The following is a 12500-nucleotide window of genomic DNA, read 5'->3' as shown; positions in this document are numbered from 1 at the left end:
AAAAGCCAGAGCGTACTTTCAAAACCATTAGGAAACTTGGCAGCTATTTCCGAAAACACACACACACACCTGTGAGTATTAAAAAAAAAAAAAAAAAAAAACACTGTATGGATCAGTAAGCTGTCAGCAGAACCTCTTTGCTTTTATCTCCTGAAAACTTTGAGGTTGAGCAACCTTAAAGGAATTTCTTAAAAAGCCCCTATGCTAACTTTACTCTAATTACAGAGCTAATGCAGTGAGTCAAAAACGCAGTTATCCAGAGGCCCTCCATTACACACACACACACACACACACAGAGGCTCAATAACAGCAGCATAAAATAAGAGCCTAGTTAAAGGTAATTACATGAAATTGTACAGAGGTGATGGAAAGGTCAGTTCGGAAGAGAGTTGAAATAAACAATGCTATCATTAATTCAACTTTTAAACACATTAGACCTAAATAAAAGGCTTTTGCTTCTCTAGATGAGAAGAACATCAAGTTGCTAGCTATAGGGAATTTAACCCTAAAAATGCAAAAAAAACAAACAAACAAACAAAAAAAAAAACAATGAAAACCAATGAAATTCAAAAAATTTATTAAATATATTTATACTACAGCACAGATGAATCTGATTGGTCAGATGGTGTGGATAAGGTTTATGTAACAGCATGGCTCGTACAGTAGTTCCAGCTGTAACATAAACAATAGGTTTATATTAATGAGTTCACTTTCCGGTTTCTCAGTAACATGACAAACTGTGTTTTTGTCTTACTAACTTCAAGAGAGAACAACTGTTTATAGTTGCTATAAAATAAGCAGGAACTAAATTGTCTCATGGATGTTCCATAACAATAAATGTAACTATAAACTGTTAAAAGTGTGATGTGTCATTCATTAATAAATTAAACACTGTAATTGTTTGTAAATTGCTGTGGAATAAGCGGAATAACACACTCCAGACCGTGCAGTTATACAAAAATAATCCACTGCAGAATGTTTACTTCGTGTTGGGCTGTATCCCAGTGTGTATCATTTTTGTATAAATGTACAGCCTGCAGTGTGTAATTCTGACATAAAATAAATTTACATTCTACTGCAAGGCTTCATTTTAAGCCCTTTAAACTTGTTTCAGACTTTCTGAGAAACAGCAAACACTGGCCAAATTCTGTTCACGTTTGGTCTGACCACTGCTTTAGCAGAGTTGGCACCTCTCAAACTATGCAAAAGAATGATAAATTCAAGAAATGTATTTTTTTAAAAAAAGGAAAAGAAAAAGTTCTTCCTGGCTGCAGATATGATGATGTACCCAGGTTCTCTAGTTAAACCTCTTTTTAATGTTCTGAGGTTAATGACATACTTTCTGGCTCTGTTTTTATTCTTTACTATCCCTGAATTCTCCTTAACAAAGGAGGCAACAGGTCCATCAATACAATCACATGGTCACCTACTTCAGAAATCTACAAATAACCCATTTTCATAATAAACGCTTCATCCAGTTTCGCTCTTCAACAACCTATATAAATAAATAATAACTATTATTCCTCTCTACAGACAGGCCAATGTACCCTTAAAAACTTCTAAATGGAGCAGCCACCAATTTTTCAACTCAAGTATGCAGTTTACTGTTTGAAATGTATAAAACATACATAATAAAGAAAAATACATCAAATTCAGCATTGTTGCCTGTACATTTGGTGAATCCCAAGGCAGTATTTTAATCCTCTTTTCACTTTTTTATATAAATCCTTTCTTGTGGAATTAGCAATGTCAAATACAACAGACAATAGCTCCATTAGCTATCTCTTGTAAAACTAGCATTTTAACTTTGCTAGCAAAAACACCAAATCTATTTTAAGCCCTTTACACTTTTCTTTCAGACCTATCATCATGTTTAGCAAATACTCGTCATTTTAGAAGGTCACTTTTAGAGAAGTTAATCAATCTCACAGTTACCTTTTTTCCAAAATTTAAAAATGGCTCCAACTTATGGGTAGTTCATACCATTAATTTACTTACTATCAATACTATATTCACGATAGCTGCTAGCTGTTTTCAGTATAATAATAATAATATTAATAACAATAATAACAATAATAATGATAATTTTCTAAAATAAAAACTTCCTAATTGCCACATGGTGGTGTACCTCAAGGCTCTATGTTTAGCCCCCTACACTTGTTCCAGACCTCAGCAGCAAGGTTTAGCTAAAGCTCACCATTTTGTAATGATTACAGAATGTCCTGCTGTTGTTTCTTTCTGGTAAACATAGATCCATGAGTGCCATGACGTATCCACAGGTTTAGAGAAGTTGTGCAAAGAATCAAAAAACGCACACTAATCCTTCACATCCTTCACTGAATCCTTGACCAGCGTCGATTAGCCACAAAAACTTAGCAGACAAGGTGTCAGGGATAAGTTTAGCCTCCGTGCGCAATATATCTTTCTCTCCACAGCTCTATTTCAAGTGCCGGAGACCTTGACTGTCGTTCATCATCCCGTCCGCACTGTGTGTTTTCTCAGCTTCTTTTCTACTGTGTTTCTTTTGTATTGCTCTGTGTAGAGATGATACCTATGTAAGTCTTGTGTGTTTGATCCTGGCTCCACCTCTGAACCACAAAACTCTGCACCCACACAGCTCACACACACACACACACACACACACACACAGACTGTCAAACATACAGACAAGTACACACACCTGGTTAGGACTGACATCACATTGGAGTGTTACCATATAACACTTACATGGAGAGAGACAGAGAGAGAGAGAGAATCCCTGAGGGTATCTAGCAAAGAAGTCAGAAGTCACACACACACAAACACGCACATGCACACACACACGCACACACACAGCAAAGCAAAGCAAAGCTTCAAACTATGCGTTTCTACAGATTTGTTAGTAAGATGTCAAATCTAAGGTAAAGCTGGGGTATACCATCCTCCCTCAAAACACACAGAAAATGAGGAACATACCAATCTTTTTTGTGTATGTGTTTTTGTCTGTGTATTTGAATTAATGTATGAATTAATTATTTTTTCAACATTTTGCATCAGTCTAAATTTCTATTAAGTCCTATGTGTGGTCTAAAAACATTTTTGCTAGTTTATAGGGATTTATACTTTATAGGGATCATATTACTTTGTGGTCTAAAGAGCCCTTTTCTGATAACAAAGGTAAACATGCACCAGTTCAAAAACACCACAAGTGATCATCTTCTTCAGTACATCATCTTCAGTGGACCTCCTCAATGATAGTCACTATAATAAGGTTTGTTTTAGTGCAGTGTCTGTTTTAGAATCATTCAGCCTGTCTACTGTGTTTGAATCAGGCTATACTCAATACTGAGTCATTAAACAAACAGCAATCTAAGCTTTCAGTGCCATATTGTGGTGTTGACATTACTGTTAGTCTTAAACCATGTCTATCCGATGAAACCTAAACGTCCTCCATTGCATATGTTGTAGATACTACTCTGACTAAAATGTACAAAATAATGTTAGCATTAATAAACCAATTAAATTTATGTCAGCATGCATAGAACTAATTATGACAGTGACAAACAAGCAGCTGCAAGTCATAAAAGTATAATCATAAGTATATTATATTCAGTATAATTATCACTGAGTGCGAGTTTAATATGATAAATGTAACATATTGTGTTTTTATTGCTACAGAATGCGGTCATGATATGCGGGAATATGTTAAAACAAATAGGAGGATCCACGATGGGTGATAGTTAAAGACTAGTATTAAATTTACCGAAATGATTTTTATTATACCAATGCCAAAATGTACTAAAATACCCATATAAAGCTTATCAGTAATAAACCTTTCCTGCATGCCAAAGCCTCACACTGAGCAGAAGCCCCTGGTTGGACAGAGGATTGTGTTAATGTGAGAGATCTGAAGTTTGAACAAAGTGGGAATGAATTGAATTAGTTCATTGACAATGTCTCTAATAACATAATCAATAATCCTTTTGTAAAGATTGTTGATTAGATTAATAAAGTATCACTTATAAAAACATGTGCTGTAGCTCGATAATTATTACAACTATTACAGTTAAAAACTAACTACAAGTTGTTGTTTTTTTTTGTTAACTGGCAGTCAGTGCTAGTTTGCTTGCTTAGACAATGATAGCTAAGTTAATTAACATTAACCAAAACACTTTGGTAACTTAGCTAATAGCAGTTATCAAAGTTAGCATGCGGTAGCTAACATTAACATCACGAGAAGATTGGTTAGGCATGAAGTGGGCTACAATCAATATGGAAAACAAGAGAAGATTAGTTAATACATATCGATCTTATTCAAACAGCATAGTGGTGGAGTTTAGCTTGAATAAATATGTATGTTGGTCTGGAATGTGGCATACAGAGCAATCGAGTGAAAGTTTGATACGATGCTATGCTACATATGTTTGTGCCAGAACTTCGATTTCTAACGCATAGAAGATTTTGCAGATAAATTACATGCGAATGTTTTTATGGTGAGACTGGATTGTATTCACGCAAGCCTACAGTCAGGTTAGCCCTCCTGTAATGTTCACTATTTAGCAACATTCTTACCATTGTCTCAATGGCGTAACATTAAGCGACGTTCTTAGCGAAGCTGATGAATGACAAACACATCTCATTCTGGCATAATTAGCATTTGCACGCTAACTGAGGCCTCCATTCACACATTAGACACGGACATGCAAATAAAGGTCCATCTGTCCATTTTTGTCCAAGTGACCTAAAAAAAAGTGCAATTACATGGCTCGGCATTGTTTATGGACATATAAACTAGTGTGTACTATGATCAATAACTCTCTCTCTCTCTCTCCTTTGGATGGGCAACTCCCTCCCACACACACACACACACACACACACACACACACACACACACATATGCATACTCAGTGCTCCAATAGTAATACATAATTAAACAGCCACCTCATCGCCTCATCACCAGACTAGCAATAAACCAGAATAACAAATATCAAATAAATTGGTCTACTCAACTATCTGTATAGCTACCAGTATCTGCCAGAGGTTACACATTGTTTAATGCCAGTAATCTGAAATAAAGTATTAAATATTACATAAACATTAAGATGCTTTTAAGATCAGCTACTCTAATATGCCCCATCTTGCAATATCAGTCAAGTTCAAGCATACATTTTCATACATAAACACACTTCTGTACATAAATTATATAATGAAGCTTAAAGAAAACACCCAGAAATGCAGATCAAATATGAAATATGATGTAGTGTTTCTTAACTGAAACCTGACACAGCAGAATCACACTCTGTGGGCACTCTGACGCAGCACACACGTACAGCGCATTTCGGCTGCTAAGGTGTACACTGTGCACTGAAATATCTTTGGGCTCTTATAATTAAAGTAAATAATAAATTAGGTAATCATTCATTCATCTTCAGTAAGGGATTCATCCTGATCAGAGTCACGGTGGATCCGGAGTCTATCCCAGGAGCACTGGGCATAAGGCACCACACACACACACACACATACACACACACACACACACAGACACTCATTCATACCTAGGGGCAATTTAGCATAGCCAATTCATCTACCTGCATGTTTGTGTACAGTGGGATGAAACCAGAGACTCAAGAGGAAACCCACACAAACATGTAAAACTCCACACAAACAGTAATACAGGCTCAGGATCAAACCCTGGAGCTGTGAAGCAGGAACGCTCCCCACTGCGCCACCATGCTGCCCATAAAGTATTACGATTGGCTTAATTACGCTCTGCACTCTCTTCTCTTCATTTTTATTCCCCTTTTTTTCCCCTTCTCTTTGATTCCCTGCTGCTTTCCTAACTGCCTTTTCTCCCTTTCTTTTCCTTCTCCTCTTTCTTAGTACACGCCTTTTTCATCTCTCCATTTTTGTCCAACTATAGTGGACAACTAAGGAAATTAACTCTGCTGTTATGTCACAACTAGCCCGGTGTTAATATACAGTTTATCACAGCTTACAATGTCACCACAATATTGTATAAAAGTGACTGGTTAAAAAAAAATGGTTAAAAAAAAAAAAAAAGTATGGTATTGACTTTTTCAAAAACAGGACACAACTTCAGATGACACAATCTTTTAGAAAACATGGAGCCTTGGAGAACATGGAGAAACACAAGTTGCGCCTGCCTCTAAGTGGAACCTTATTTGAAAGTGTCCATGATAAAATTACATGCTAAACACTACAATATCATGTACTGGCACACTCATAACAAATTGTTGTACTCATTGAACTAGAATATACTATATAATAATATACTGTATCATACTATAATACTATAATAATACTATATAATAAAATACTATTATATTTAAAAAAAAAAACAACTATATATCAATAAAATATATTTACCAGTTTCATGCTGATATTGTTCTGCTCCCATTGCCATAGAATCACACTGCTCATCTTCATCAGTACACACACACACACACACACACACACACACATAAAAGTGGGAGGGTGATACCGGTCTGTTTCAGACTACCGCTTACTGACTGGGACAGACACACAGACAGACAGACAGAGGGAAATAGAAAGACTCCTCCTTCATATCACTGTTCATTACACATTAGTGGGATAGACACAAAGAGAGAGAGAGAGCGAGAGAGGGAGGCTCCTCCTTCACCTCACTGTTCATTACACAGTATACACAATAAAAAAGTAATTGATACACAAACAGAATTTTTTGCACATTAAACTCTTTTCTTACAAAATGTGAGTGTGTGTGTGATCAAGTGTCCCCATGATAATAGAAATAATGGCACAGGAATGCACTGACTGATTGCAGGTTCAAGCTTTGGGTGTATATTGTGTTTGGATGTCCTGTGTGTAACCCCATTTCAACACTGGAGACCAGTCAATCAGTTACTGAGCAGAAATGCCACACTTGGGTTTCAGGCTGGTGCAACAATGCAGCTTTTATTCAAAAAAAAAAAAAAAAAAAAGCAATAATATTTAGTTTTGAATACTTAGGCTAAAGTTAGGATCATTTAGTTAGAGTAACACATCACAAGTCAATGGAAAAATCCCACAAAGATAACTGTGTGTGTATGTGTGTGTGTGTGCGCGCTATCCAAAACCCACCAAACCCACAAATTACAACTCAAACTTAAGTTCAGTTCCAAGCGTCTTTTTCCCACACTGATGAATTTACACAGGCTGCCAGAAAGTAGTGTTTTATAAACACACACACACACACACACACACACATGCATACAGAAAAAATGGGGACTAGCTAAATGTCCCCACAAGGTCAAAACTGTTCTCTCATATTTTTTATCATTATGGGGATAGAGAACACACAATTGTTGTGATCTCTGAATATTGTACTGGATTCAGACAACTCAGCTCCGCTCGACTGTCTGCAGTAGAGACCCTGGAGCCACAGTTTCTGTGGTAGATACCGCCTCTCGCAGTAGCCGCCTCTCGACCACCCATATTGTTGATAGACGCTATACTTGTTCATTCTGGGAGCATGCACGGTGTGACACTAACTCAAAGTAGTAAGCACAGCATCATTAATTAATATGTAAAATGCCGAATTGTAGCTGTATAATTTTCAGAGGTACTTTGATTTTACTGTTGTCAGGAAAAGATTTCAGAGCTTGGTTTGCTAGTCACAATATCAGTACAACAAGCTGTACACAGGACTCATGTGTATTTTGTCACTGCTGATGACTTGTTCAGCAAAGCAGGCTGAAAAATATCAGCTCAGTGGAGAACAAATCTAGGGGCTATGCCACTCTGTGTAATCCACCTGACATAACTGTCACTGATGCTGGCTGCATGAATCCACAGTGGGCTGGAAAGAAATCTGCCCCAGGGTCACGTCTTCATATCATTCTGTATAGTTTTCTGACAAGTGTTGCTGGTACTTTTGCCCCTAGCAAAAGACAGTTTTTAATACTAAATAATGTGGATGGCAAAAATGAAACATTATAATGATGCCTTAAACCATCAACTTTATAATGATGTATTTGTCTAGTTGAAAATCAGTGCTAATATCAAATGAGGTAATAATCCACTATCAGTCCTGCAGTATGTGTGTGTGTGTGTGTTCTTTTGTGTTTTTGCCCCCAACAGCCTGGAAATAGGGACCCATCTGCCCTCCACACACACTCACAACTGCCCCCCTTCCCCCAAGAGCAGATGATGGGGTCTGTGAAAACAAAAGACGCGCGCACACACACACACACACACACACACACATTCTCTCTTTCTCTCTCTCTTTCTGAGTCATAGAACTGAGAATCAAGAACATTAAGTATTAAAATGTTAACTATTCTTACTTTGTTCACCAGTCGTACCTGGTGTAAATGTATATGTATATATATGTGTAAATGTATATATATATATATATATAGCTTAATAAAATTGTAAGTATTTTTAATTTTAATGTTTCAATGTGCATCTGTAATAAAATGTCTGCTTGATAAAACTATGATACTATGCATGACTGCATGGAGGAGTTAAGCAGGCCTTTGTTGTGGATCTTAGTTCCCTTGTTTTTTTGTGTCATAAGGGCCTTTCGCACCAAACTAAATTTACAGCACTAAAGTACTGGGCGATTTTGCGCGAACTATTTCCCAGTACCGTTTAAAGGGTTGCATTCGCACCGACAGTGGGCACTAGGAAGTGACATAAGCCGGTCAACAGCGACGTCATTTGTGTGCAGCGTTCAACAACGTAAACAACCGGAGGATGGAGGACGCTGTGATCGGAGCTGTGTGTTTGTTGTGTCTCGCGTCCATCTATCGCTGTTCTCCATACTTGCGAAATAAGCTGACACTACAGTATGTTTACACGGCGTTTTAAATCATGGCGGGTGAGGGCGTTTTCGTACGCGTTTGGCCAATCAACGTCTACTTACGTCACGGATAGTACCAGTTGTGCTGGTTAGACCCTGCGCCAGAGTAGGAGCTATTTTGGTTCTCGAAAAAGACAGTCGGTACTAAAATCGCACCCAGTTCCGGAGGTGCGAGAACGCCAAAAAGTGGGTAGTTCCACAATTAGTTCAGGTACTATGAAAAGGTTCCCGCGGTGCAAAAGGCCCTATAGTCCCAGATCCTAGTTCCTTTGTTTCTTGTTTCTTGTTAAAAGGGCTTTTAAAGGGGCCAAAAGTAATTGGACAATTGGCTGCTCAGCTGTTCCATCGCTAGGTCTGTGTTATTCCCTCATTATTTCATCTACAATTAAGCAGATAAAAGGTCTAGAGTTGATTAAGTGTGGTAATTGGCTTAGGGGTCTGTCACTATCACTTCTCAATATCAAGTCCAAAGAACTGTCACTACCAGTGAAGGAAGCCATCATCAGGCTGAAAAATCAAAATAAACCCACCAGAGAGACAACAAAAACATTAGCTGTGGCCAAATCAACTATTTGATACATTCTTTAAAAAACAAAAATGAACTGGTGAGCTCAAGAACACCAAAAAGGCTCAGAAGACCACAGAAAACAACTGTGGTGGATGACAGAAGAATTCTTTCCCTGGTGAAGGAAAAACCTTCATAACAGTTGGCCAGATTGAGAACATGCTCCAGGAGGTAGGCGTATCTGTGTGAAAGTCAACAATCAATAGAAGGCTTCACCAGAATAAATACAGAGGGTTTACCACAAGAACTCAAAAACAGTAAGACCAGATTAGAGTTTGCCAAAAAAAAAACATCTAAAAAAACCCCTACAGTTTTGGAACAACATTCTATGGACAGAAGAGACACAAATCAACCAGAATTATGGGAAGAGAAGAGTATAGAGAAGTGAAGGTACTGCTCATGATCTGAAGCATACCACCTCATCTTGTAGCGTGGGCGTGTATAGCTGCCATTGGAACTGGTTCCCTTGTATTTGCTGATGATGTCACTGCTGACAAAAGCAGCAGGATCAATTCTGAAGTGTATAGGTCTATATTATCTGTTCATATTCAACCAAATGCTTCAAAACCCATTGGACAGCACTTGCACTGCAGATGCACATTTGACAATGACCCGATGCATACTCCAAAAATAACCCAAGACTTTGTTAAGGCAAAGAACTAGAATGTTCTGCAGTGGCCAAGTCTCTCATCTGACCTGAATCCAACTGAGCTGCATTTCACTCAAAACTGAAGGTAAAAACATCCCAAGAACAAGCAAGAAGTCTGGTGATGTCTATGGGTTCCAGACTTCAAGCAGTCATTCACAGCCAAGGATTTGCAACCAAGTATTACGAATGACAATTTTATTTATTATTCTGTCATTTTGTCCAATTACTTTTGGTTCCTTAAAATGGGAGGAGCACATGTAAAAAGTGCCGTAATTCCCACACCATTCACCTGATTTGGATATAAATACCTTCAAATTAAAGCTGATATTCTGCATTTTTACATATATTCTTCATATTCATTGTTTAATTTCAACTCCAGTATACTGTGGTAGACAGCTAAAATAACTATAATTTTATCACTGTCCAAACCTTTCCTCATTGGACTCCACTTCCCAGCAGTCAAATGAACTAAACCTCTTCAAATGTTCAACCATGGCATCCATTCATCGTATCACACTCACTGGATTTCTAACTAGACCCACCTGTGTTCAATCACAGACATGCTTAAAACAGTCTGGCCTTTCAAACATTCAATTAAAAATTTCACTTTTAGCTTCCCTACCAATGAGTCAAGCCTTTGTTCAGTGTGTAATAGTTCTGGTTTCTTGATTCTGGTTTTGTTTATTGGCCTTGATTCTCGTTTCTCCCTTATTGCTCCATTTGCATTTTGATTGGATTACAAGTTTGGAACTGCCCTCTGGATTGTTTATTGTTTTTTTATTCAATAAGTCCTGCATTTATATCCTACCACCATCTTTGTGACAGTTGCCTTGTTCCTGGAGTCCTACCGATAGAGTCTAGTTCCTAGTTCCCTATTTATACTAATTTATACACAGTTGTTCCCTTGGTCCCTCACCATAGTTTCTGGCTTTTCCCCCTGTTCCCTAAATAAGGTTCTGGGTTCTGTTCCATTCCCTAGTTTCTAGTTCCCTTGTTTCCAAGTCTGATCCTAGATCCATCGCACTTTATTCTCTAGAAATAGTTCATGGTTCCCAGTTTTTAGTTTCCTGCTTCTTATTAATGTATTATGAATAAGAAGCAGGAAACTAAGAACCAGGAACCATCTTACTAGTTCCCTCATTCATCAGGGGTGACAACTGAACACTTGGCCTTAATCTAACGTTAGCTACTTCTTACTCTCCAACATGACATGTGATATGTATTCTTCTTATTGTTATTGTAACACTGACACTAATTGCTCCACACATGACCATAAGTTTGGTTGTGATCTTATGATGCTTTTCCCTCTGCAGAGAGAGGCTCCATTTCTAAGGTTTACCACATTGGCAGTATAGTACTAACCAGTAAACACACTGAAGAAAGTGTATACAAATGACTTGGATCTTAGTTTCTTTATTTTAAGTTAAATTTTGTTAGTGATGCCTTGGATTACATCACAGCACATGCTGTCCCTGCCGCGGCCCGGGTTCGATTCCCGGCCAGGGAACCAGCCCCAGTGACACTGCAGTCCCAGTGCTGGTCCCAAGCCCGGATTGGGAAGAGTTGCATCAGGAAGGGCATGCAGCATAGAAACTGTGCCAAATCAAATATGCGGACCAATGATCCGCTGTGCCGACCCCTAAGGGGTGCAGCCAAAAGAAGAAGAAGAAGATTACCATTAACATTTGTATTGCCTGGGTTTTTGATATGTGAATGTGTTTATTGTTTATTGTCTTTTTGCTTACATATAAAACACTATTTTTCTCTATTGATATATATTTATGAATTAAGAACATTTTACTATGTGTGTTTATTGCAGATTGTGTGTGTTTTGTATTGCAAACTGTGTGTTTATTTGTATTAGAGATATTACTGACAAAACTGTCTGAAAGTACAAGATAATATGTGTTTATCATTTGATGTAGAACATCATTCTTATTTTTGCTTCCTGCATAAATTACTAACATGAATAGTGTACATTGTTGCTATGAGTAAGCAGAAATATGATATTAAAAAAGTGCCAAAAAAGTGCCACATGAAACACCTGCTTCATCTCACAGAGAACTGTGCGTAAAAATATCATGGCCATGTGAACATCCATTATTATGAGGTCGAAGAAAAGGTCAAACTCTCAAAACATCTTCCACAGGTCCCATGGTGTGTGTGTGTGTGTGTGTGTGTGTAGACAGATGTCTCCACATTAATAGACATTTTAGAGGAAGAGAGGAGACATGAATGACCTCAGAGTCAGATCAGAGAGAAACGGACACGCTAATCTATGCTCGGGTTGCATTCTGTCTCTAATGTAGGTTTTAGCTGAAATAAATCAGGCGTTTCTGTTAGGTAACACTATAATGTTGTAACTTTAGCACTAACATCAGGAGCAGATGACATTAAAAATGGAAAAATTGATCATGCTAAACGGCCTCTCTGAATATTTTAAAAAGACTGTCTTTGTCAAGTGC

General features: G+C 37.8%; 1 protein-coding gene across 10 annotated transcripts in view; it reads right to left on the bottom strand.

Moving 5' to 3' along the window:
* nav2a (neuron navigator 2a) overlaps positions 1–12500 on the bottom strand; it is a 122874-nt gene that overhangs the window by 74786 nt on the left and 35588 nt on the right. The window contains exon 1 of one of the 10 annotated variants that reach the window (XM_053238003.1): positions 6367–6480. The exons of 8 other annotated variants lie outside the window; for them this stretch is intronic. In XM_053238003.1, coding sequence (XP_053093978.1) covers positions 6367–6462 — 96 coding nt within the window. In that variant the 5' untranslated portion in view covers positions 6463–6480. Of the gene's footprint in view, positions 1–2197; positions 2661–6366; positions 6481–12500 lie in introns of those variants that run through there. One more of the 10 variants, XM_053238007.1, reaches the window with a different exon arrangement.

This window comes from Pangasianodon hypophthalmus, chromosome 11 (genome assembly GCF_027358585.1).
Source record: "Pangasianodon hypophthalmus isolate fPanHyp1 chromosome 11, fPanHyp1.pri, whole genome shotgun sequence".
In the NCBI taxonomy this organism is placed as follows: domain Eukaryota; kingdom Metazoa; phylum Chordata; class Actinopteri; order Siluriformes; family Pangasiidae; genus Pangasianodon; species Pangasianodon hypophthalmus.
This window is presented reverse-complemented; position numbering and strand designations above follow the sequence as displayed.